General features: G+C 55.9%; 2 protein-coding genes across 2 annotated transcripts in view; both read right to left on the minus strand.

Moving 5' to 3' along the window:
* The window catches only part of CHAT (choline O-acetyltransferase), a 57,193-nt gene extending 34,854 nt beyond the window's left edge, over positions 1 to 22,339 (minus strand). The window contains exons 1-7 of the mRNA XM_023648083.2: positions 20,970 to 22,339; positions 14,814 to 14,916; positions 11,727 to 11,918; positions 10,702 to 10,820; positions 9,024 to 9,077; positions 5,563 to 5,743; positions 3,532 to 3,709 (exon numbers count right to left, since the gene is read on the minus strand). Coding sequence (XP_023503851.1) covers positions 3,532 to 3,709; positions 5,563 to 5,743; positions 9,024 to 9,077; positions 10,702 to 10,820; positions 11,727 to 11,918; positions 14,814 to 14,879 — 790 coding nt within the window. The 5' untranslated portion in view covers positions 14,880 to 14,916; positions 20,970 to 22,339. The remainder of the gene's footprint in view (positions 1 to 3,531; positions 3,710 to 5,562; positions 5,744 to 9,023; positions 9,078 to 10,701; positions 10,821 to 11,726; positions 11,919 to 14,813; positions 14,917 to 20,969) is intronic.
* Positions 22,340 to 22,661: 322 nt separating this feature from the next.
* On the minus strand, positions 22,662 to 25,782 carry SLC18A3 (solute carrier family 18 member A3). The gene has a single exon (XM_005615216.4). The coding sequence runs from the start codon at positions 24,639 to 24,641 to the stop codon at positions 23,055 to 23,057; it is 1,587 nt and encodes a 528-aa protein (XP_005615273.2). The 5' UTR covers positions 24,642 to 25,782; the 3' UTR covers positions 22,662 to 23,054.
* Between the last annotated feature and the right edge of the window lie 627 nt (positions 25,783 to 26,409).

Here is a 26,409-nt window from a genome sequence, read left to right on the forward strand (position 1 = left end):
CTTTCCTGAATCCTTCATGATGCCTGACAAGTGACAGCCAGTCCCCCTGCATCCTTGACTTCTTCTGAAAGTGTTCCATTCACCTTATGCCTCAACTGGAGGGTGGCATCCCCAGAGGGGAGCGCTTCCCTGTGCCCTCTCACAGGAGACTGTTCTTTTCCGACACACTCACACACCCCAGGGCCAGGTAGGGTAGGTGGCTTCCTTCTCACTGTTCTCGCTCCTACGTGATTCCTCTCTCCTCTTTCCTTTTGGAGCCACAGCTGGTAGACCTTTATCCCCCGCCATCCCCATCATCCTCCTTGTTGCTGTGCTCCACTGACCTCCTCACAACTCCATGGGCCCCGGTTTCTGTTTTCCCTGCACCAGCGAAAGCCCTCTTATTCTCTGGGTCCCGTCTCCTTTTGCCTCTGAAAGAATCCCACCCCCCCCCATTTGCCCCCTCTGTCCTCACTGATAATTCCTGGATTATGACCATGCACTTGTCTACGTACAGCCATGCATTTGCCTCTCCTACTAAAAAGACTTCTGTCGACCCCCATTCTTTTCCAGCAACTCCTCCATTTTTCTGCTCCTTTTAATGCCAAAATGTCTGAAAAGAGTCATCCACACTTACTGATTCTACTCATTGACCGTCTCACCAACAATCTCTGCCTGCTGTTGGGTCCCCTCCATCAGCATACGACCATTCTTTCTTCCTACCACTCCAGTCTGACCTTTGTGAAAGTCACCTACGACTTAGGGTGGCCATGCCCACAGTTTCGTCTTTGTCTTGCTCTTCCTTGAGCTCTCGGCAGCATTCTGCATGGTTGGCCTCTCCCTCCATCCCTCTTGGATCTCTGTGACTCATCTTGTGTTCTCTCGACTTCACGGGCTGCTCTTTCTCAATCCCCTTTGCATCTTTCTCTACCTGACCTCAGAGGCCCCGTTCTTCTGTTTTGAGATGATCTCACCCAGGTCCATGACTTTAGATGCCACTTATGTGCTGATGGCACTCAAATTTATATCTCTGTACTGACTTCTCCCTTCAGCTCCAGACACATAGATCTAACTTGACGTCTCCACTTACATGACTCAAGGCATCTCACATCTAAGGTACTTGGGAGGGACTTCTCCGTCCTGTAGCCACTTCCCCAACCTAGCTCCCATCTCAATGAATGGTACCACCATCTACTCAGTTGCTCAAATAAAAAGCCTGGGAATCTTTCTTGCTTCTCGTTTCCTTCCTATCACTTCAACTTTGAAATATATCTAGACCCCACCCCTGTCTTTCCATCTCCACTCTCCACTCTAGCCCAGGTTACCATAATCTTTCAATTCTACTCTGAAATAGTTTTCTAAGGAGTTTCCCTTCCATGAGAAGGGGCTGTTCCAGGAAGGAGGGCTCTGTGAAGGATTGGTTTCCTGCTGTGCAGACGACACAGTCAGTGCTAACTGGATTAATAAGATTTCCAAAGGGAAGGCGCGTGTGCCCTCTCCTTTCTGTCGCGCTTTCCTTGGAAACAGCTCTTCCATTCAGAAAGCCAGATCAAGTGCCATTAACAAATTAATTCCGATTAGTGCAGCCTAAGCACTCAGACCTCAAGGCAATCCCGGCCAGTCCTGCGGGGACACGGCTTGGGCCTGGCCTGCTAATAAAGTGGAAACTGTACTGGAAGCAGAGGTGGTGATTTTGATGCCTGCCTCTGTCCCTGGAGGGGAGAAGAGTGGGATTTGATTACACCGTGGTCTCCTGAGGGAGTGAACTCACTTTCAAACGCTGAGTTATTACTTCCCCAACTTGGCGATTGGCTTCGTGAGAACAGGTCAGCTCTCACACCTCCCCATAGCCTGTGCAGCCCCCGATTTAGGACAGAGCATTCTGCAGGTGCCCAATAATTGATTGAAAGGATCATTAACTGGTAAGTGGGAAATAAATCTGGGGCTCTGTATCATCAGTAACCCTTCATTCTCTCATTTAACGAATGTAATTGGGCACCTACTGTGTTTGGCACAGCAGATTCAGAAATAAACCCAGCAGACAAGGCCGGGGTTCTCCCAGACCTTATGGACTGGGGGAGCCAGCAACCAGCATGAATCAAGCAAAGGAAAAGCTGACTTCAGAGAGTGAGAAATGCGATCAAGATGAGAAAACAGGTCAAGGTGACAGAGTGTATGTGTGTGTGTGTGTGTGTGTGTGGCGGGAGGGGTGGGTGCTCAAGGAGGGCCTGGGGCTAGCAGAGCTCTGGCTGTTGCAAGGAGCCAGCCAGCTCTGGGGGAAGAACTTTCCAGGGAGAGGGACCAGAAAATGCAGGTGCCTGTTGACAGAGAGCCGGGCCCCACCCCCCTCCCATTCTCCCGGTACGTCCAGCACGGCCATCTTCGCTGGCCAGGCAGCTCTCCTCTCCTCATGGTACCGGGCGGGGCAGACACACCCCTGCTGGGTGGTCGGCTTTGCCTGCAGTCAGTCTGCCCACCTGGATGCTGTCCCTCCCTCCCGCCCCTCTCACTCATGTCCCAGGGCTTTGCTCAATCCCCACCTCTTGCAACAAAGCCTTTCAAAAGCCTCCCATTAAGAGGGCTCCCTCCCCAGTCTGAAACCCTGGAGTGCTTATTTGGCACCTGCTGGCTGTATCTCCTCACACGGGGAGACACTGCATTACCGGGTGTTTGAATCTCCTCCCCACGCCCTCTCTCCGCTTGTTCCTATTGAGCGGGCTACTCAGGGCAGGGGCTTCATCCTCTCCATGTCCCACGCTGCCCAGGCTCAGCCCAGGGCCTCAGTTTACAGACACGTAGGGTGTCTAATGGCCGCCCAGCCAGATGGAAGCCCGAGGGCACATGGAGGCAGGCTCACGGAGAGACTCGCCTCTCATCCCAGCATCTCTAACATAGCCAAGAAAGGAAGGCACTCCATCTGGTTCCTGGGACCAGGGCTGGCTTTGGATTCGAAAAGTAATTTCCAGAAGGATGATTTAAAAAATTGAAGACTCTTCCTGGCTTTCTTATGGAAATGCTTAGAAACTTTCATAAAAGCAGTAGCCAGCCAGAAGAATAAGGTCAGCTTGAAGAGGAAAAGTTCTAGGACCAAGAAACTGCACAGAAGAGGTGGACAACCACCCTCCCACAGGTGAGCTCCACCCCGAATTCCCATCTGACAGCTCTCCCCACGACTCAGACCCCTACAATGAGTGCCGTCTGCACCCCGCAGTAAAACACAATTGCTTCACTGTGGCCAGCCTTCCTCCAGCTCGAAACCTTTCCTCCCTCCATGTTCCCAGACATCCCAGGCTTCCAGTGCTGGTTAGCCTCACCCAGACAACTAGAATATTGTCAGAGGAAACACAAGGGTGCGAAAAGTGCCTTCAGCGTCCAGGCACCTGGGCTGACAGCAGGACTTCCCGTCGCCATTGGTCCCAAGTTGGGGGGAGGCCTGAGCTCCCCATGCCATGGCAAATGGGGATGAAGCATGGTGCCTGGCCCTGGAGGAAGGAGAGCCAGCGGGCATGAGGATGAGATGAGCGTGGAGACGTGCTGGGCACTGCTGCTAACCTTTCACGAGGACCGTCCTGGCCTCAGCCCACTCGCTCCTCCCGTCTGACGTCAGCAGGCCGATTGGAGGCAAGCGTTCATCCTCGTTGGAAGCCATTTTGACTATTTTCCTCAACTGAGTGAACAGATCCCCCTCACTGAGACGGCGGAAATTAATGACAACATCCAAGACAAAGAACTGTGGGGGAAACAGGTCAAACGTCACTCATGGTGGGCGGCCTGAGGCGCCAGGCCTCCACCAAGCCCTCATGCGTGAGCACGGATGGGAGATGCTCGGGCCCAAGCTTCCCAAGTATGTGATGGTTCCGAACAGTCACAATTTGGGGACCAACCCAGTGCTATTGAGTGTGCTGGACTCCAAGCTGCTCCAACTCAAAGAAGGCCATTAACTAAATTTAGCTAAAAGAAAACTTGTTCCTGTGGTCCCTAGTTCTCATAAAACCATTGTATTTGTGGGGAATTGAGTATAAATTTGTACAACTCCGTTGGAGAGCAGTATCTATCAAAACTAAAAATGTGCATACCCTACGATTCAGCCATTGCTCTTAAAAATACACACTTTAGCCCAAGGCTTAGAGCAACATATACCCACATGCCCCAGAAGAGTTGCAAAGGAACGTGCGTGTCAGCCTTGTTTGCAACAGCAAAATGGGAGACAGAGCCTGAACGTTCTCCAGTAGGGGGACTGCTAAGTGACATGTAATGTTCGGTGTATGTCTACCCAGCAGTTAAAGGAATGGACTAGCTCTCAATAGAGCCACGGGGATAGATCTCAAACACACTGGTGAGTGGAGAAAAAAAGAACTTAGCAAATAACATGCAGGGGAGGATTAAAATGGAAAAACAACGCACAAAATGCTCTATGCATATGTGCGTGCATACGCATGTGTCCCTGCGTGTGCCTTGTATGTAGGGCCTGTGAGCTGTCATTCAGCAGCTTTGACGCTAGAACCTCGGGCTTCATAAAGGGTCTTATTCCTAGACCTTTCTCAGCAGATTGACCTCAGTACCTGGTCCCACGCCCTGAGCACATACATGTGGCCTGGTCCAGAGCAGGAGGCCTGAGAGCATTTCTGGAAGGGATGGATGCTGTGGCATGTGGGGGCTGGGAAATGCTCGGTTTGACTCTTGAATGAAGTGGGAGGAGGGTTCTCATTTTGTGGCCAGCCGGGGTGTCGAGTGGGCTTCAAACCTGGGAACAACCACCCTCGGCTGGCAGACTTTCACTAAGCTCCCAACTTTGACTGGAAGTGTGAGCTGAGCCCAAGAAGAAAACATGACAGAACAAATACCAGGGGAGAACCTGGGATGGGCGTCAAACTTGGGTTTTAGCAAAAGTCAAAACAAAACAGCTTGTGTCAGATGAATTATTTGTGTGAAGCCTCAGTATATAGAATATAAAGTCTTCTGGGCATTGGCAAAGGATCAGGAGCCCTCATGTTCAGCCTGTCCCGTGGGCTCCCAGGGGCTCTTTTTGGCTCCCTGGAACCCAGTCTGAAGACCTGAGCTACAGCAGAGGGAGTGTGCACTTGTGGCATTGGCCAGTCCTAGGCATCCTTCCCACCCTTGGACAAGCCTCTCAACTTGTCTAAGTCTCATTTCTCATCTGCCAAATGCAGAGTCCAAGGCCCCCTCTGTAGGGTTACCAGAGGATCAGATATGATGAATATGTGTTAGTGTCAAGGCCACGGCCTGAATGTGGAGGTCCATAAAGCTCTCTGTCTGGGTGACTGCATGTGGAGCGGCTAAGGTCTCATTAACGACCTTCAGTCCGTCCAGGAAGTTCTTTCATCCTAACCTGGCTGGTCAGGGCTAAAATGAGAGCTCAGCAAAGGCATTTTGAATTGATAACTCTCATTCTTAAAAGGCAACCAGTGGAGAGAAATGGGACTGACTGGGAGTCAGGAGACCCCATTCTGAGGCCAGTCTGCCCCCGTGCACCATGTTTCTCCCGGAGAGGCTAGGCACTGGATGAGCACACATGCGCCCCTTCCCCAGCCCAAGAGGCTGCTGCAGCAAGGGGCCCCTTACCTGGTTGCAGCAGGCCACGATGACATGCTCGGGCTCGGGCATGACACTGCTCTTCTGGGCCACCAGTGTGTCCTGGGTGTGGCCGGGGAGCCGGTAGGAGGAGAAGAGCCCGTAGTATTGCTTCATACAGAGGGGCTGTCCTGACAGCTGGCCCTTGGCGCAGTCGGTGGGGATGGAGTGGCTGGAGGGGGACAGCGGGATGGCGGAGGCAGGCCATAAGAGGATGGAGGGAGCAGGGAGTCAGGACTGGTCCTACTGAAACTTGCTTTGGGAAAGCAGGGCACAAAACCCAAAACTGTATTACGCAGGCAGTCAAAGAGCTCTGTACCCCACTTTTTAGAGTAGTGGTGCGCCCCCTTTCCACGGCCCATGGAGACCCTCAGGGTGTCCTCCAGCCGTCAGTCTCCCTGCCCCCTGCCTCCCGCACTGCGTGTGCAGAGCTTGCCATTGCAGCCCTCAGTGCCTTTGCTTGTGCTCATCTCTGCTTGGTGTGCCTTCACCCCTGCACTCAGCTCAGTTGTTTAGAAAACTCCTTCCAATCTTTCAAGAGCCTACTCCTTCATCACCTCTTCTAGAAGCCTCCTCTGAGTTCAAGGCAGAAAGTTCTCTTTCTCTGGTGGTCTCAGCATGCCTTGTGTCCTCCCTCTCCCCCTTCTTCCTCCTCCTCCTCCTCCTCCTCTCTTCCTCTATCTCTTTCCCTCTGTTCTTCCTTCCTCCCTCTCCTTCTGCTCCTCCCCTTCGTCCTCCTTTTCCTTCCCCTCCTCCTCCTTCTGTTTCTCCTCCTCCTCCTCCTCCATATTCTTCCTCCTCTTCTTCCCCTTTCTCCCTCTCTCTCTCTTTCCCTCCCTCCTTCCTCCCTCTCTTCCATCCACCCTTTCAGCCAGCATATACTATTGAGCGCTCCTCTGTGCCAGGCACCCTTATGGGACCTGAGGATACACCGGCAAATGGGACAGGAGTTTCCTGATCGAATGGGGCACAGGTCCTGGGATGTGTGGGTGGCACACAGACAACAAGCAGCAAACTGGTAAACGGGAGGGTTTCAGGTAGGGAGCAGGGCGATGACACCATGACTGGCAGAGGAGGAGGAGTGGCCAGGGACAAGGTCACTGAGGACCAGACACATGAGCTGAGTCCTGAGGGTAAGAGGCAGCCATGAGCAGAGTTGGCTGGGGCAGGCAGGGTGGGCCGGGTGGGGTGTCCACGGCCCTGCTGTTCAAAGTGTGGGTGTCGGACGGAGCTGTGCTGACCGGCCCATGACAAGGTGAGCGTGGGAATCCAAGGGAGCTTTGAGAAACTTCTGTGGCAGTTTGATGAGGAAATTTATGTCTGTTGAATTTAGTCATAAAACAAGTGGTCTCATATTTTGTACCTTTATGCCAATTTTCTACTAATTCATTTTTGTAGTGTTTTACAAACATTTTACCAAATTAAAAGATACATTGGTCCTTCACCCCAGATGGTGTGAGGAGCAGCTGCTCAAGGCAGAAAGGACCCGGGGGGCTGCAGCTGAGTAAAGAGAAGGCGCGTGGGAGGGTGGGCCCTGCTGGCAGTGGTAAGACAGTGTCATTGGATTCTTGGTGCAGTGAAAGCCCGTGGAAGGTGACAGCATCAGGGGCATGATTTGACTTGTTTTGCATTTGTGGTGACCCAGTTATGTGTGGAGAATGGGTCCCAAGGGGTCACAGGAGGAACAACGAGGGAGCTTCGAGCTGACGGGCAGGTGATACGGGCCCAGGGAAGGGACGTGGCAGGGGGGAGAAGGGAGGCACAGGGGCGGGTTCTGGAGGGAAAGCAACACGCCTGAGCAGGGATTAGATGAGGTGCCAAGGGAGAAAGAAGAACCATGGGCCACTTCTAGGATTTACCAACCAGGGGTGTGTTGGCATTTACTAAACTGGTAAACAAGGTGAGGGGCAAGCCAGGGGGTAGGGGGGGGATCCAAAGGTCCCCTGGGCATGACCCAGTTTGCAATGACTGGGAGACACCCAGGGGGGACGTCTGGGGGCTGGATAACCGAGTGTGGGGCTTAGAGGAAGGGACAAAGCTATGTTTTGTCTGTTTCTGCGTCTGACTTGCTGAAGAGTCTGAGAATCTTTTAAAGACAAGGATGGGGCCTGATTTCTCTTCATCTTCCGAGCATCAATACATTGCAAAGTGAGCAAATGAACGAACGAGTGAATTAAGGGTCCAAAACAGGCACTCGGGCAAATGTTCCAGCCTTACAAGGTTTATGATCTTAAGACGTGGGAACCCTCGCATGGATGTGTATGGGTATGAGTGTCCGAGTGAGTGTGCACACACACATGCACATATGTGCACACACATGAGAGTCTGCAGTCTAGACCGTCAGCGATGGAAGGGTACAAGGTCACCAGCCCCACTGGACGAGGCCCAGGCCCTTCCTCCTCTACTGTCCCGCCTCGGGTATTTGTAAAGCATGAGGCTCTTTGAAACCAGAGACTGGGCTGAGACTGGGACTATAGCTCAGAGTGATTACTCTCACCCAAGGTCAACGCATCCTGTGTGCTGGGTGTCTGCATTCAGACTCAACTCTGCTCACCCCAGGGCCTGAGCCCAGAGCCACTCTCCAGAGGGAACAGCCCCACCCTGGAGGGGCTGCAGGTCTGAGGCGGGCTCTGCTCCAAGGCTGGGTAAGACTCAGTGGAATCAAGTTGAAAAGAGAGTAAAGTTCACCCCTGTGCCTTCCTTGCTCTGCCACCTTCTGGCTGTGCGACCACAGATAAGCCACTTAACCTCTCTGAGCCTCAGCTTCCTCTTCTGTGCAACAAACACTGCTTTGGGCCTCTCTCTCATTCCAGCGTCTGATGCCCTGATATCTTCTGACTCTGGGGACCCTTAGTCCTCCAGATCCTCTCACTCTCCTGCTGCTCCTGGGCCAGCAGAGGGACTTTCCTCCTAAAACCAGTGATTACCCACGGTCCTTACGCAGCTCCCTCTGTCTGTCGGGACACCCTCTGTCCACTGAGACAGCTTACCGAGTGCTGGAGCACAGTGGGGTTGAGGAAACAGGCTCAGAGTGGGGGGACCATGCCCTTCTGGCAGCAGGCAGCAAGGCCGAACTCAGCCTCACCTCATTCCAACAACTCTTCCTTCCCCACTTGCTGCCATGTTCTCCAGATTCATCTCACGATTTCACAGTGCGTGTGCACATATGAGGTGAGGGGGAGGGGGGCATTTTAAAGACAGCAAGGGAGGACAGCACTGACCCCAGAAAGAGGAACCAGCGATGGTTGGGCCAGCTGGGGTAAAGCTCGCTCTGATGCTGGGGGAGGGGAGCGATGTCACTTGCTCTGTGACAGAAGCTGGGAACACAGAACTGGAAAAAGATGAGGTCCCTGCCCTCAGGAGTCTCCTTGTGTAGTATAGGAAGGAGACAGATGAATCAGCAGGCTGTGCCAGAAGCAGGCACTACCCTGCCCAGGCTGGGCCCAGCCTACCTGTCCAGCAGGGCCTTGTAGTCGAGCACACCGGAGATGAGGTTGGCTGCAAACCTGTGGAGACAGAGAGGCTTTAGCCACTCCTCAGGGGCCCAGGGGCCCAGGGGTTCTCCCTCCCTCCTTCCCCCCTCCCGACCCCAAATTCAGTGACCACTCACCAGATGCCAGGCTCCAGGGGTCACCCTAATGAAATGGGATTCCTGCTTCCCCCAACCCCCACCCATGCTGTCGGTCCTTCCTGAGCCTTGAGTTAAAAACGGCCCTGTGGGGGCCAGTCCGGTGGTGTAGCGGTTAAGTGCGCACATTCCGCTTCAGCAGCCTGGGGTTTGCCGGTTCGGATCCCGGGTGCGGACATGGCACCACTTGGCAAGCCATGCTGTGGTAGGCATCCCACGTATAAAGGAGAGGAAGATGGGCATGGATGTTAGCTCAGGGCCAGGCTTCCTCAGCAAAAAAGAGGAGGATTGGCAGCAGATGTTAGCTCAGGGCTAATCTTCCTCAAAAAAAAAAAAAAAAAAGGTCCTGTGGAGAGAACTGGGGGGAGGAGAGGAAACTGGAAGGTGAATGAGGAGGAGGAGGGAGAGGAAGCCAGGAGAGGCCACAGAGCCAGCAGGGGTGGAATCCTTCCTAGGAAAGCCTGTGCTGGGACAGGACTGGGCTGGAACCCTGGGGTTCTGGGAAACCCAGTCTCCTGGGAAAAGTCAATAATTTGGTCCCCTTAGAGCTAATGAAAAGGAAAGCAGGTCCTCCGGGTGGGGGAAAAGGCACCAGAGAACTGTGCCTCCGGTGGTATCATCTCAGCTGTCCGTGGATGATGAGCTCTGGCTTAATTGCATCAGGAGGAAAATGCCTCCTCGGATGCAATTTTGAGAACTGTTTTCAGAAGTCATTCATCCATCTGCACACTTCCTTCTGCCCTAGGGAGACCCAGGCTGCAGGGGAAGGCGGAAGGCTGCCCTGGGCCAGCGGGTCAGTTGGCTGGTCTCGGGGAGGAAGGAGGGGCTGGGGCTGCAGAGCAGAGCTGAGCCCTGCTCATAGGCCAAAGCGGGCTCTGCCTCTCGTTTCTCCTCCCTCTGAACCGTCCCCACGCTGTGCCACATTAGGTCTGAGACCCAGGTTTGGCTCAGGGAGACCCTCCCTCTCCGCCCCTCCCCTGCGTAAACGGCCCCTCCACCGTCATCCGTGGGCCCAGAGCCGTTCCAGCGGCTCAGTGAGCTCTAAAATGGCAGCAGATGGCAGAGGCTCGGCCGCAGTGGCTGATTTCCACCCCCTCAGAGCCTCTGCTTAGAGCTGGCGGCTGGAGGGCCGCAGAGGCAAAGCGTCCATCCTAGCAAGTCCCAGCCTCCAGTCCTAGCGAGATGGGAGGGTGAGCACTTCCTCCCAGGCCTCAGCCAGGTCAAGACTGCCGTGGGGATGCCTGGGGGCCTGTGACCTCCATTAGTGCCCACCTCACCCTGAATAAACACATTTGAGGAAGACTTGTGTCTGTTACTCCCCTGCAGCATCTCCTAACCTCCCTCCTGACGCTGTGGCCGGGATGGTTGCTGTCTCAGGGCCATTTGGCCTCAGAAAGCTCAGCTAAGGCAGGAGCTTCAGCTTTTCCTTCCCTGTGCTGGGGCCAGGACCCCTCCCCCAGGCAGACTCCCAAGCCGGGAGCCCGGGAGCACGGCGGCCTCACCTTAGCTGGTCATTGGTGTCCTGGAAGTGCTGCCGGGCAAAGATCACCGCTGGGCTGGAGTTGACAGGCAGGGCCAGGCGGTTACCGAGGTACATGTCGTTCAGCCAGTACTCAGACACCTGCCGGGAGGTGGGAAAGGACAGCATCATCCACAACACCACACACACTCCTCCAACAGGGGCACCTTGTCTCTGGAGCCCACAGTCCCATCCTGGCAGCCCCGAAGGACAATCAGGACCCTTCACTGGCTCGTGCACCACTGTCATTCATTCATTCCACAAACTATCACTGAGCCCCAGTTACGTGCTAGGGCCCGTGCACTCTGCAGCCCACTGTGCCTGTCCTCCACCTTTGCCCCAGGCTTTCTCCTTTGTTCCATCCCAGCTTCCCATCCAGGTTGTTCGGGGCTTTGCCCATGTCCCCTGCCTGTCCCCAGGAGTGCCCCGTTCTGCCTTTCACCGCTCTCTGCTTCCCTCACCTCACCTCTATCCTCCACTGCCCCCACCCCTGTCTCCTGTCTGTCCCCCATCGTTGTCCTTGTCTGTGCTCCATTCCTGTCTCCCGTCTGTCCCCCAACCTTGGCCCTGTCTGTCTTCCATTCCTGTCACCTGTCTGTCCCCCATCCTTGTCCTTGTCTGTCCCCATTCCTGTCTCCTGTCTGTCCTTCCTCCTTGTCCTTGTCTGTCCCCCATTCCTGTATCCTGTCTGTCCCCCATGCTTGTCTGTCCTCCATCCCTGTCCCCCGCCTGTCTCCCCCTCTGTACCCTGTCTCTCTCCATCACCCCATCTCTATCACCATCTGTCCTCTCTCTGTCCTCGTCCCTATCTCCCATCCCACCTCTTGTCTGTCCCTCACTCTTGCCCCTGCTGTCCTTTGGTTTCTCCCACATCCCTGCCCCCATCTACTCTATCTTTGTCACCTATGTGCCCCTCATCCAAATCCTTCTGTCTCCATGTCTGTTTGTGCCCCCGCCCCGTGGGTCCCCCTGTCTGCCCCCAGTCTGCCCCCTCCCAGCAACTCTTACCCAATTGGCTGTCTTCTCCTGCCGTTCCAGGAGCTTCTGCTGCAGGGTCTCACCGAGGCCACCAGGGGCCCCGAACTGCTGCACGATGGCCTGGCTCCTCCTGAACTGCTCCTCAGGCACCAGGTGCTGCACGCACCGCAGGTAGGTGGCCAGGGTCTGCTGCAGTGGGGGCACTGGCAGTTTGGGCAGCTCCTGAGAGAGAAGGTCCACAGACACTTGCTGTGCCTGTCCTTATGTGTGGCCCATGCCTGTCCGCAATCTGACGGCAGTGTCTGTCTCTGTCTGCCTCTATCCTTGTTCCCTATCCTGGGACTCGCCTGTTTCCGGGGATCAGCTGAGCAGAACTGTGACACTTCTGTTTGCTTTCTCCCATGCCCCTGCTCTGCCTCCAGGAGGGGACAAAGTGCAGAGGAAAAGACCTTGATGTTGGTGCCAGGCAGACCTGGGTTCCCGCCCTGACCCTGCTGCTGACCAGCTGTGTGATCTTAAGCAAACCACCCCTAACCCTGTGCCTCAATTTCCCCCTTGTAAAATGGGGTAATAACTTGTAATTCTCATAGGATCAAAGAGATCATGGATGTGAACGTGCATATAAACCATAAAGAATGGGGCTAACGTGAAATAGTCTTGTTATTGACATTGGCTGCTGGTCACTCTTAATTTAGGAATTGTTTCCAGCTGGGTGTCCAGAACCCAATTGATCTCTGGACCCAAAGGCTATGACTCGGATGGAAAGATTCAGACAGGTGAAAGATGGAGGGAGGCATAGTTCATTGCGTGCCCTAATGACCAGAATTCTGCAAAGTGTGTCCTGGGAAGGTGACACACGCCCTGGGCTCCTCAGTAAGTCCCTCCCAGGTATAAAACCCAGGAAGGGGCATTTGGTCCACATGGGTATGGGGTGGAAGGGGGAGTGGAGTGGAAGTTCTTCCTCTCCTAATCTCTCCGAGCCTCAGCTTCCTCATCCATCGGACGTAAATAACAATTCTTTCTTGAGAAGGGCACAGAGAGAATTAAGCGAGAGAAACAACTGGCCCCAAATGGGCACATCATAAAGTGTCATGACGTTACTCTCCTTATCCCTCTAGAGGGATTCTTAAGAGGAAACCCATAAGCTCTGGGGTCTCCCCAAGTGTGGCGAGAGCCTAAGTAGAAGCCCCCTCCACTGTCCTCTCTGCCTGGGCCCTCTGCTGCCCACTTTACCAGCTCTTTACCCAGGGATCTCACGTGTATGTGAAACAATGTTATGGCTTAGCCTGGCAGGGATTGTTGTCCCATTTACAGATGGGGAAACTGAGGCCCAGAGAGTGGAGGGACTAGACCAAGGTCACCCAGCAATTTGGTGGCAGAGCTGGGACCTGAAATCAGTCTTAACCCAACATCCACTCTGCTCCTTCCTCCTTGGTCAGTCTCTCCCGCTCCCTGTTGCATCCTCTCCCTTTCCTTCTCACTCATTTAGCTGGTCACAATTGGAAATCCAGACTGTTCATATTATTGCTTCACTTGTACAAAGCTGGCAGAGAGTGGGCTGCCTTCTTTCAGGGGGTCCTCCTCTGTGCGGTGGGGCGGGCAGGGAATTTCTACCCCAGGTGGGCTGCAGAGTGAGGCGGCCTTTTGAAAGCTTGCCTCTGCTCTACGTCTGCTGCTGCACAGGCTGGAGCCCCCACGGTAGCCCTGGGCAGCCATGGACCGTGTGAGTGTAAGCTGATGAATGAACGGGAGTCCTCTGCCTGCCTGAGCCTGTCTCTAGAGTTCGCTGCCCTAGGGGGAGGAACAAGGATATCAGTGCCAACTATGGGCTGCCTCTGCCCCTGGGGAACACTCAGGGATGGATCTGGGCAACATGCCAGGCTGCTCAGCCCACTCCCAGAGAGCCAGGTCCAGGCTCCCAACCCAGCCGCTCTGGTTCTCTCTTCCTTCTCTTGGGGTCTGGGGGTCTGTGTGATGGGTAATGGAGAAAGCACCTACAGAAAGCCCAGGCCAAGCTGGTGGTCTGGCCAAGAGTGCCAGCAGGTCTGGCTGGAATCCCTGCTAGAAATGAGCCACCCTTCTCTGGGGCTCTGGCAGTGCCCTGGGACTCAGCCTGGGTCACAGGAATCAGTGACGAGTTAAAAAGAATGAGGCAAGAATCTCTGACAAGATGTCTCCAGGCTCCTCCCAGACTCTCATGGGCTTCTGGCCCATACCCCAGGCCAGAGGCAGGGACTTGTACTAGTGAGGTCTTTGGACCTTGGGCTCTCAGGTCAATACACGTTTCCTGGACAGGTGAGACATTCTTGTGAGGCAGGCCCTGGGCCAGACTCAGGGATGATGGAGAGACAAGGCTGCTCTGAGGGCAGCTACAGTCCAAAGGGAGGGATGTGCCATGGAGCAGAGGCAACGACAGAGGTTTGTCAGCTACAGAGGGTGGGACAATGTGGTGAGCAACTTCATGAGGAGAAGCCAGGAGGTTCTGATTAGGGTTTCAAGCGAAGGCCTGGGCGAGGAGGAGGGTAAGAAAGTGTCAAGAAGACAAGTGTGGCAGAGGAGCCAACATGCGCAACAACCTGGAGATCAGATGTGTTGCTCTGTCACTCCAGAAGGTGAGTCTGGGTGTGGAGGGAGGACACCTGCTCAAGGAGAGGTGGCATTGTCTCAAGCCAGTGGAGAAGATGGTGCCTAAGGCTTCCCGGCTGAACTAGGGACAGCAGCTGGGGCTGGGATGTGACAAGGCTTAGAGCAGGGAAGTCGGCCACACCTTAAGGCAACTCCAGTGGGCTCAAGGCCATTGAAAGTGGAACTTGTAGGGGGAAGCGTTGGGAGAAAAGAGAGAACCTGGCCCAGGTCAAGCGCTCTCCCTGGCCTTGAGGGTTAGGAAGTGTGGCTGTCTGCACTCCTGCACCCCTGAAGCCACTCCCAGCCCCTCCAGACCCTCCCGTGCTCCTCAGCAGGCTCAGGATAGGGCTGCAGCCTGGGCCTCATGACCAGGAGAGTGTAGGGCTGGGGCCAGGTAAATGCTGGGGGACAGTGCCACTAGGACTGTTCTGGAAGCAGGGCATGTATGTGGGGAGAGCAGGGATGAGAGAGAAAGCTCTAAAAGTCACTCACAGGCTCTTCCTCACTGCTGGGAGTTTTGGCTGCCATCTTCTGGGGCGCTTTTTCCAGGATGGGCATCTTGGGGACTCCTGGCTGGAGAAGCGGAGGTGCAGACCTGGGGACCAAGAAGCAGGGAGGCATCAACACAACAGCCACATGGACCCACCATGGACCCTTCACCTCTCCAGTATGACCCCATCCTGTAAGGGGGCCAGGGCTAGACAGCAGTGTATGCAGGCCTCATTATAGGTCTGGCCCCAATCTCCTGACCTCCAGACCAGCCCCTCTGGCCACGGTGTCCTTTCTGAGCCCCCAAATAGGAGAGGATGGGGCCAGAAGTGAGCCTCCAGCTGGTATCTGCTGTCACGAAGGCCCAACTGACCTGCCCAGGGCAGCATGAGAGGGAGCAGGGCTGGGCTTGCCCACTCCAGACCCATGAGGGATGGTTGGCAGAGCACTGGCTTTGTTATTGCCCAAGATCCAATAGATACGTGCTTTGCAGATTAAAATCTCTCTTTCCCAAGAACCCAGGAGGGCCATCCAGCCCTCCTCCAGCATTGTGGGTCACTCTGTGGGAGCCCCTACTCTGCTCTCTCCCCATGGGGATTGCAGGGGAATTTGCGGGGCTCAACCACTGGGAATCTGCCTGTGATGGAGAAGGGGAGAGGGGCATGCAACAACCAGTGCACAGATCTTGGCTGACTGAGTTCATACCTGCAGTGCCCATGTAATAATCCCAATCAGCAGCTTTGCTCACCTGCAGAACTGAGCCGGGGGCGCACTCTGACCAGGGAACTAGGCAGGGTACAGACCTGCCTGATTCAGATCCTCAAGCGAGGAGTTTTGCTGACCCTAGAGCCCAGTTCACCCACGCCCAGGCAAGGAGCTGAATCCCAGCCCCAACCACGGTGGGGAGTATCTTCTGGCCCCATCTGACCAGAAGGGCTGGTGACAACTCCTGGAAGCAGTGTGGTCCAGTGGCTTTTGTGCCAAGAGGTGGGTGGGCAGAGGTGATTCCCCGAGAGCAAAGCCAGTACTGGGCATGGAGCCTTCCCATGCTACACACAGGCAGGGGGATTAATTCCTAGCGAAATCTGAGGGTAGCTCCCCACCTCTCCTAACTAGAGAACCTGTTTAGAAAATTGAGAGTAGCCTGCAGTGGCCCTCCTCCTCCCACCCAGGCAAGGGACTTGTGACATAGCCCCACCTGCTGTGGAGAGTGTCTTTCAGCCTCATCGGACCAGAAGGGCTGGTGACAACTGGAAGCTGTACAGCCCAGCAGGAATCAAGCTGAGAGGTGGGCTGGCAGAGCTGAAAGTGTGCAGAGCAAAGCCAGTACTCTGTTCGGTCAGGGAACTTGAAGTGCAAAACAATGAGCCGTATGAGCCCTGGGTCCCACCCTGTTGCAGGGAAGATCATTCATTGTCCCATCTGCTGCTGTGTGTAGTACCCAGTCTCAATCATCTAGTGAGTGTGACCAGAGAATCCAAGCAAATACAGAACCCACCCTACAGCCTCACCTGGGTAGGGCAACAAGTCAGCAGTCCTATCTAACTGTTCTCAGTTGGTGGCACACACCCCCAACACCATCCTCAGAGCTCAAACCATTGCCTTGCCTCCAGAATAGACCATAATAGCAGGCCCCACCTGCCCAAGGATGTTACTAGCAGGCACATTCAGAAACCCAAACTGAGCTGACTGGTGAAGAACTGTTTCTGTCAAAGCAAACCTGTCAAGTCTGGGAGAGGAGTCCAATTACTCAAATGTGCAGATACCAGCGTAAAGAATCAAGGATCACAAAAAATCTGGTAAATATGACGTCACCAAAGGAAACTAATAAAGCTCCAATAACTGACCTGAAAGAAATGGAGATCTATGAACAGTCAGACAAAGAATTTGGAATAATCCTCTTAGTGAAGTTTAGTGAATTACAAGAAAACACAAATAGACAACTAAACCAAATTAGGAAAACAATGCAAGAGCAGAACAAGAAGTTCAGCAAAGAAATAGCAGCCATCCAAAAAAAAAAAAAAAAAAAAACCCAAACAGAAATCCTAGAGTTAAAAAATACAATAACTGGGGGCTGGCCCGGGGCTGAGTGGTTAAATTTCTGCATGCTCCACTTAAGTGGCCTGGGTTTGCAGATTCCGATCCTGGGTGTGGACCTACTCCACTCAACAGCCATGCTGTGGATGCATCCCACATATGAAAAATAGAGGAAGATGGGCACAGATGTTAGCTCAGGGCAAATCTTCCTCAAGCGAATAAAGAGGAAGACTGGCAATGGATGTTAGCTCAGCGTGAATCTTCCTCAGCAAACAACAACAACAATAACAACTGAACTGAAGAATTCAACAAGAGTTTCAAAAGTAGACAGGGCCATGCGGAAGAAAGAATCAGCAACCTAGAGAATAGGACATTGGAAATTACCAAGTCAGAGGAGTAAAAAGAAAAACAATGAAAAAGACTGAAGAAAGGATTCCTCGGGAACTATGGGACACAACGAAAAGAAACAATATTTGCATTGTGGGAATTCCAGAAGGAGAAGAGAAAGAGCAAAGGACAGCAAATATGTTTAAAGTAATAATGGCTGAAAACTTCCCAAACCTGGGGAGAGTAATGGACATCCAGATCCATGAGACCCAAAGGTTACCAAATAGGTTAAATCCAAACAGAGCTACACTGAGACGCAATATAATTAAATCGTCAAAAGTCAAAGACGAAGAAAGAATTGTAAGAGCATCAAGAGAATAGAGGGAAGTTACATGCAAGGGAAAACCCATGAGATTATTGGCGAATTTCTCAACAGAAACTTCACTACAGGAGAGAATGAGAAGACATATTCAAAATATTGAAAGAAAATAACTGTCAACCAAGAATTCTACATCCAGTGAGGATGTCCTTCAGAAAGGAAGGAGGGATAAAGACTTTCCTGAACAAACAAAAGCTGAGGGAGTTCATCACCACCAGACCTGCCTTACAAGAAATGCTAAAGGGAGTTGTTTGAGTGGAAGTAAAAGAACACTAATTAACATCATAAAAACATAAAAAGACATAAAATTGACTTCCTATTAGGGAAGATAAAGATAGCTCTCTTCCCTCCAGTTGTTTAAATCAATATTCAACATTCACATAACTGTATTTCTATGTCACCATCACTTATTTTTACCAAATTTTCCATCAAAATTATAGAACATTTTATGCAAATCCAAATACAACACACACACACACACCCCCCACACACACACCTTTCCTTGGAGATTTCCCTCTGGAGTCACTTCATCTTTCTGCTCCAGTCTAGACTGGGTGTTCTCCAGTTCTGAAAAGTTGTCATTCTGGCTCTTTCTTATTCTATTCTCCTGGTTGGAGTTCCTCTGTTCTATGTCTGGTAGCCAGAATTTTACTCCTTGCTGCTTATATGCCCTTATTTGGTACAAGCTGCACAGCTTTCTATAGGTTCAAGAGGAAGAGGGTATGGGATTTTGTGTGTCTGAAAAGGCCTTTATTTTATTCCCCACTTCATAATTCTGACTGGGTGAACATTTCTAAGTGAGGTACAACTCAATAGATTGCTACTGAAAAGCACGATGCTTTTTTGCCTCTCAAATCTTGTATATAAATCATTTTCTTTCCCATTGAAGAAAGGAAGAATGAAGTCCTTTACTATTTTCTCTTTATTAATCATTCTCTGAAATTTTGCAATAATGTGACCCGGAGTAGGTTTATTTTCATTTACTGTTCTTAACACCAGGTAAGAATTCTTAAATTTTTTTCTTCACTTCTGGAAAACTTTCTTCTCTTAATATTATTTAAGAAATACATCCCTCTTTCCCTTTGTTCTCTCTTCAGGAACTCCGGACAGATTGAACCGTCTGGATTGTTATTCCTATTTTCTTATCCATTCTCATCTGTTTCCCATTTCTTTTTCTTTTCAGTTTTCTGGAAGATTCTTCTCAATTTTACTTCCAATACTTTTATTTACTTTTTATTTCTGCTGTTGTTTTGGATCTTTCAACAGTATTTGCCAAAGTACAAACGTGCACAAATCATTAATGACAGCTCAAAGAATCATCACAAAGTGAAGACAGCATGTTACCAGCACCCAAGTCAAGAAACAAAATGTCCCTCATGTCATTTTATGCCCCCCTTTCTATCACTATCCCTTCCCTAATTCCCAAAGGTAATCACCATCCTGACGTCTGAAAGTACAGATTAACTTTTTTTAAAAAAAAATTCATATTAGATTTCTGGTGCTCTCACTACATACACACCCACACCCACAAAAGTAACTATGTAAGGAGATGCTTATACTAATTAGCTTCACTGTAGTAGCATCTTACTATATATATGTATATAAAAACATCATGTTAAATATCTTAAATATATACTGGTATTTAAAAAAGAGGAATAAAAATATTTTTATACCAAAAAAACCCACCTCTGTTTCCCACTAGACTGTGAGCTTCTCCAGGGCAAGACCATACTTGCTGTGTTCAGCGCTTCATCTCTGGGACCTAGCCTGGTGCCTGGCATGGAGGAGGACTCCAGAGCTGAGTACAAGGAATGAATGCAGGAATGCAGGAAGGAACACAAGGTCCTTGAGGTTCTGGGCTCCAGGAGGCACTCTGCACTCATTGGGAGCCTGGCCTATGGTCAAGGCAGGGAGGACCCTGCTGGACAGGCTGTAACTTAGGCAGTCTCTAGTCTGCAGGCTCCCAGCATAAGTGGCGTGGGAATGCTGAGGGAGGTGATACAGGGAACCTGGGCAGCCCAGGCCCCTAAGGACCCCCTGACTCAGCCTGGAGAGAGATGTATTAATTTTGAAGGAGTAGCAAAGGTGAGGCAGGCCAAGAGAGGCAAAGACCAGTTTTGAAGGCCAGTGGGGCCCAGTCTCTATCCTCAGAGATCCCCCTTAGTGTAAGCCTGCAGAGGCACACACACCTGCTTTCCACTCTCCCATCCTCTCTTCTCTCCCAAGAGCCTAAAGCTGATGCTCAGCCCATTCCACCACCCCCTCCCACCCCCACGCCTAAACTGGCACAGCCCAAGTCGGGGCTGGGCGCGAGGAGTAGTTGATGCAGTGACAGAACATTCAAAAAGATAGATGGACCCGGCTCAGGGGTGGAGGAGCTTGGGGCTGCCTGGCAGCGCTGGGCGGAGAATGTAGAGTCCTCGCACGCACCGCGCCGGAGCACTCCGGACTAGGCGGTCCCCAGATCCGCCAGCGGCGTGGAGCATAGGGACTGCCCCTACCCACTGCACAGCGGAAGCGGCAGCGTCCAGGTGAGGGGAGGGTCCACCCCAGTGCGGGAGGGTTTGTGGGGCCTACGAGAGCAAGGTCAGGTTGGTAAAGGCCCTGACAGCCGATGCCTCCTCTTGCTCTGGCCCTCCCCCTGACAGCATCACAGCGGGAAGACACTAGCGAAGCCTCGGAGACCGCACGTCTCGGAGAGGCGCAACAGATCGAACCAGAATCGTTTCGTGGGGGCCAAAGGGGAGGACCTGGTCATGGCCGGCTAGATGCTCTTCCTCCTCGGGCTTTGGGCCAGCGCCTAGAGGCTGTATGTGTGCATGTGTCTTTCCGTCCGTCTGCTTGGTGCCCTCCAATCCATGCTCCCGCCTGCCTCCCTTCCGAAGGCTGCCCGGAGGGGTCTCTGCTCTGCCCTGGAAGCCCAACCCCAGCCCAGCGCCGGCACCACAGGCTGTGTGCGCGCCCCAGGGACTCCCTGCGACCCAGCTCACACTTGTCGCCCCCGCCTGCTCCCCACTTCCCGCCTCTGCGCGCTGGCACTTCAAGGGGGTCGGGGTGAGACCTGTGGACCCTCCGACTGGGCACAGAAAGTGCAGACCCTGGCACATAGTAGATGAGGGTCCGGGAGAAGTGTGGATGCGCACGCGGAGCCCTGCTGGTCAAGCCTCTCCAAGTCCTTTCCCCCTAACTTCTCATCGTCCAGCTCCCGGTCCCCCCGCCCCCACTCTGGGTGGGGAAGCACCAGAGCCAAGGAATCCTGCAGTCTCCTAGTGGTCCCCCGACGGCCGCTGCCGTTCAGGACTCGGAGGACTCCGCGAGTCCAGGGGCGTCTCGGCCCCGGCGCGGTCCCTGGACGGAGCCTCGCTCTGCAGCCCTCGGCTCCCCCCGCTGCGCTCCGGCAGCCCAGCCCTTCTCACCTGCTCTCCTCTGCTCCGCCGCCTCCGCCGCCGCGGCACCGCACCCAGCAGGACTGCGGGCCCGAGTGTGAGCGGGAAGGGATCGCCCGACGCGTCAGCAGTGCGGGGGTGGGGGCTGCCGCCTCTGTCGGTGGTGGAGCCTCCGACGTCGCCTGTCCCCGCGGACTCGCGACTGGCTGAGGGCGAGCCGGCCTCGCCTGTTCTCTCCTTCCTCCTGTTCCTCCTCCCTCCCGTCTCTCCTTTTTCCTCCCTCTCCCAGCCCCACCCCTGTGTCTCTCCCTGTCCGTCCTCTGTCTCTCCGCCCCCCACCACCACCTCCCGGCCCCCCGCCCCTGCTCGGACGGCTTCCCGGATGAGCTCGTGCGAGGGAGGCAGAATCCAGGCCTGAGAAGGGGGTGCAGGACGTTGCCCCGCCTGTGCCCACTGTCCCCAGCCCAGCCTTCCCCGGTCCCCGCACTCCCCCAGCCCCATTATCCTAGCTCCGGCTAGCAGCGCAGAACCCAGGGGAGGGCTGCGTCTGGGGAAATCTGCGCCCTCCCCACCGTCTAGGCCAGGCTCCAACCCTACTACAACTTCTTTCACAATAATAATGATGATGATGATAATAATAATAAACCTGTTTGTTGATCACTGCAGGTTCTCCCTCCTTTTCTATCCCCACCCCATCCCTGCTGGCACTATGCTGGGAGGGGCATACGGACCTGGGGATGCTTAGAGACACGCAGTCACAGGCAGACACTCGACTCTCCCTCCAGACAAAGCATCCCCCCCTCCGCCCCACACAGGAAAACACACAGACAACCCACAAAGACAGACCCTGCCCAGACAACACACACACAGTAGACAAGCAGACCGAGAGCAGACGTGCACACACTGGCAGTGCAGACCCCCACAGGCGTTGTCTAATACACAGGCGTACCCCAACACCGCGAGCTCTCCTCGCTGAGTCCGAGGACTCTGCGGCCATCACCTAGCCAAGGGCTTCAGGACAGAGAGTGGAGCACAAACGAGGGCCTGGGGCTCCTGGGACCCACACTCAAGGTGGGGAGACTTCTCTGACAGCCCTGAGCGGCTGCTTTCACTCAGAGATCCAGTCGGGACTCAGACCCGCACGGCCTGGGACACAGCAGACACACCCACAACTGTTCCCCTACTCCTCGTAGGCTAGAACCTGGTTCTCTAAAACGAACACACACACGTCACACACGCCCGTTTCCAGAGATGGGGCCCTGAAAGATGGGGCCGGTTTTCCTTCCGCTGCCCGAAACAGCTCAGCCTCTACTCCTTTTTGGAGCCTGGACCGGACAGGATGCCCGGCTCGAAGGGAAGCCCAGGCCGGCGCCTCCAGGCTCTGTGGCGATTCAGGGCGTGTCCTGAAGGGGCGGGGCCCAGCGCGTCCGGCGGGAGCGGGTCCTCAGGCTCCCCCGGGCGGCGCCCTGGGGCGCTGCGCTGGGCCTGGGAGGGCGGGGCTGTTGCAGGCCGAGGGGGGCGTGTGTGAACCAGGGTGTCCGTGGGTGAGAGTCCCTGTCGGACTTGCTTCTCTCGTAGCTCCTTCTCCAAGTAGCAAAAGAGCCACAGGCTTCCCGGGTGCCCACCGAGCTGAGACCTGGACTGAGGCTAGATCCGGCTCACCCGACCCTCGGGCTGGCCCTGTGCCAAGCTGCCCACCCCCAGCAGTAAAGAGACTCGGTCTCAGATAGACACGGTTTATTGATTCAAGCCGGAGGCACCGCGGTGCAGCCGGCCAAGTTGGCACTGGGAGGTACGAAGGAAAGATAGACAGACAGACGCATGGCTTTACACAGGGGAGCCCCGAGGTGGCGGCCCACGGTCCCCTTCATCTCTGTCAGGAGCGCATCGCTTCGCGTGCCTCTGTGCTCCACGCCCCCTTGGACCAAAAGGAGAGGGACACAGAAAGGGTCATGGAGAGGGGATCCCCGCAGGGGAAGTCAAGACAGGGGAGGGGCTGGGGTATTCGCTGGAGGGGGCGGGCCCTGAGCCTGAGCTGGCCAGTGAGCTCACAGAGCAGCCACCTTGACCGAGGGGTGGGGAGTGGGTGGGTGGCCCGGAGGAGGAGCGGGGCTGCTAGCTGCGGGTGTAATAGTCGTAGTCGTCCTCACACTCCTCAAAGGGGCCAGGCGGGCTGCAAGGCGCGCCGTCTGGGTCGGACACAGGGCGCTCACGCAGGCGCACGGCATCGTACAGACCCTGCGGTGGCTCATCCAGCAGCACATCGCGCTCGGAGCGGGAGCGCGTCAGGAGGCCCACGTTGCGCAGCAGCAGCAGGACGGGCGCGTAGAGCAGGTTGGCCAGGCCCATACCAAGGCTCAGCTGCGCAAAGCCAAGGGAGTGTACAATGTGGCCCGCCACTATGGGCCCGAGCGCATAGGCCACGGAATACGAGATGTCGGCGATGGCATAGACGCTGCCGTAGACCGAGACGTGGCGCACGTCCACCAGGAAGGCGAGCGTGGGCAGCAGCGCCGTGTCCACCAGCGCAATGCCGAAGCAGAGGCCGCAGAGCGAGATCGCTAGCGGTGCAAAGGACCGGCAGGCGGGCACTACGCACGAGCTGGCGCCGATCACTGCCAGCCCCAGCGCGCCGTAAAGCCACTGCAGGTGTGGGTAGCGCGCCGCCAGTCTCACGGTGAGGTAGACGCCTAGCACGTGTGGCACGAAGGCCGGCAGCCAGGCCATGCCCACCTCCCACTCGGACGCTGCCATCGTGCGCTTCATCCACGTGGCGATGGTGGGCTCCAGGAAGGCGAGGGGGATGTTGCAGGTGGTGAGCGCGCCAGCCACCACGGCGATGTAGGGGTCCAGCATGAGGCGGTGGATGGGCGTGCCCACAGGGAGGTTGGCTCGCGCTCGCGCCGCGGCCGAGAAGGGCTTGGCCACCGCCAGCAGCAACACAGCGTCGAACAGCGAAACGGCGGCGAGCACCAGAAAGGGCCCTTGCTTGCCTGCGAACTGGTGGAGGAGGCCCCCGAAGGGTGGCGCCACCAGGCTTCCGAAGCTGATGAAGGCCAGCGCCACGCCCAGCGCGCGACTGCGCTCGGGCTCTTCGGGATACTTGTCCGCGATCATGGCAATGCCGGACGTGTCCGCGAAGGCCGAGCCCAGGCCCTGCAGGCTGCGGGCGGCGAAAAGCGTGGCGTAGTCCTCTGCGAAGGCAAACATCACGGTAGAGGCGAACATGACGCCCAGGCCGATGAGCAGCGGCACGTCGTAGCCCATGCGGTCGATGAAGGGCCCGCTCAGGGGGTTCACAAGCAGCTGCAGGATGGCCTTGGAGGCAAAGAGCACCCCGATCTTCACGTCCTCGCTCTCAGTGGGGACGTGGGGCTGCGGGGCAGACCGGGTCGGCCGCGCGGCCGTCGGGGACTCTGAGGTGTTGACCATGTCGGCACTAGTATTGGCCGGAGTGGGCGGCGGCAGGATGGGCACCCGCACTTCGGTGGCCGGGTTGGGGCTCCCGTGCATGTGGGCGACATAGTAGGGCACGATGGGCACGATGACCATGTACAGCATGTTGTCCAGGAAAAGCGCGACACACACGATGACCAGCACCAGGCGCCGCTGCCGCCGGGGCTCTTGCAGCGCCGCGCCTACCGCCTCCGACAGCTTGGTGGCTGCCGTCCGGGCCTGGCCCGCCGGCGCCGCCGGTTCCATGGCGCCTGCCCGCCCGCTCTTCCGAGGACGCCTCCGCCGGGGCCGGGCGCCGGCGCCTGCAGTGCAAAGAAGAGAGCACAGAACTTCGGGGTCGCGGTCGGCGCCGCGCGACGGCCCCCGCGCCTCAGGTGGCTGCAGGGCTCATGGCCCTGCGCCGGGGGAAAGGGAAGGACCGCCGCTGCTCGGAGCCGAGGCCCGCACCCGCCGCCGCCGGGCTCAGGGGCGGTCAGGGCAGGCGGGCTCGCCGAGGGGCCGGGGCCGGATGAGCGCACCGCGCCTCCCGCGCGCCCGCAGCCGCCCCCGCAGCGCTGAGAGGCCGCCCGCGCGGGCCGAGGGGCATGCTGCTGCCGCCCGCCCGCCGGCTCGCTGGCCCCGCCGCCGCTCTCCCCTCCCCTCGCGTCGGCTCTTGCCTCCTCCTCCGCCGCCTACTCTTTTTTTCCTTTACACTCGGGGCTGTGACGCTGCGAGTCTCGGCCCCCGAGTGGTGCCCGGGCCACTTGCGTCGCTCATGCTAATACGACGTCGGCGGGGCGGGGGCCGGGGGCGGGGCGCGGCCGGGAGGGGGTCCCCTCCCCAGATGCGCCAAAGCTGGAAGCCCCAGGAAGGGGTCTTGGCGCGGAAAGAGTCCTGGCCAAGCCCCTGAAAATGGGTGTACCGCGCGAGGAGCGTGTTCTCCGCCTCCCCAGTTCTAGGACCCGCGGGGTCCGCGCCCGCTCCTCTCCCCTCGGAAGGGGGCGCGCAGCGGCCGCTTCTCCTCCGGCCCCGTGGGAGAGGGGGGCGCCGGGGGCTCCAGATCTCCGTCTCAGCCTGGATTTCGGCGCATAGCAGGCAGGGAGCCCCCGAGGTGAGCCGCGGCTGGATCCATCCGTTCTCGAAGCTGGAAAGTGGGGTGGTGACTGGAGGGGCGCCGGGTATGGATCCCCCAACCCTTTCCCTGGCCACGCCCCCTGGCCCCTTCCACCCCGGGGAAGGGAGGGGGAGGCGCAGAAGCTGGTGGACCCGGTTCCGACAGACCGGCCCTTCCGGAGAATGTCATAGCAGAGAATTCCAGACTATGAGCATCTGGGGATGAGGGGAGAAGTCGCCTCGCCCCCACCCAAGGCCCCAAATATCAGCCCTGCCACTCCCATCCTCCCGCACTGCCTCGCCACCCTTTCCCAGCCAGTACTCCCCCTTTCCGTTTTAACTGCCCGGGTCCCCCAGCTCCGCCTCTTCTTCCAACCCTCCTCATACCCGCGCCCGCCGCTCTCCCTCCCCCCACCCCCCAACTCTAACTCCTCCCAGGCCCTCTGCGCCCTGGACCAAGCCCTCCCTCCGCTCCTGCGAGGCCCCGCCCCCTTCCCTCCCCCACCTCCCAATCTCCAGAGCGGCTTTCAAGTCCCGGGTGGATCTGGGAGTGATGTGGCTGGGGTCTTCTCTTGGAAGTGTAAGAACCCGCGTGGGCGCCGCGCCCCTCCCGAGTCAGGACTCGGCAGCTTTACTCCCATCAGAGGCTCAAGGGAGGCTCACCTTCCTGGAGGGCGGGCCCCGCTCTCAGTAGACAAGCTGAGCCGCCCTAATGTCTCCCCTAAAGAGCGTTGGCCCTGGATGGCACACTGAGTCCGTGTTCCAGGCCGCGGGCTGGCCGGAGAGAGGCTGAGGCAGAGGAGGTTGGGAGACTTGTGTTGTTGAGATGACAGTTTGTCTCTCTTCCAGAGTCAGAGAGGATTCTTCCCATCTTTCTAGCCTCAAAGGCAAGCCAGCATTAGATCCAGCTGCTTCCCCTACC

The sequence above is a fragment of the Equus caballus genome, chromosome 1 (genome assembly GCF_041296265.1).
Source record: "Equus caballus isolate H_3958 breed thoroughbred chromosome 1, TB-T2T, whole genome shotgun sequence".
In the NCBI taxonomy this organism is placed as follows: domain Eukaryota; kingdom Metazoa; phylum Chordata; class Mammalia; order Perissodactyla; family Equidae; genus Equus; species Equus caballus.

Coding starts and splice junctions, on each gene's coding strand:
- SLC18A3 (XM_005615216.4), bottom strand. CDS start 24,641: ATGGAACCGGCGGCGCCGGCGGGCCAGGCCCGGACGGCAGCCACCAAG.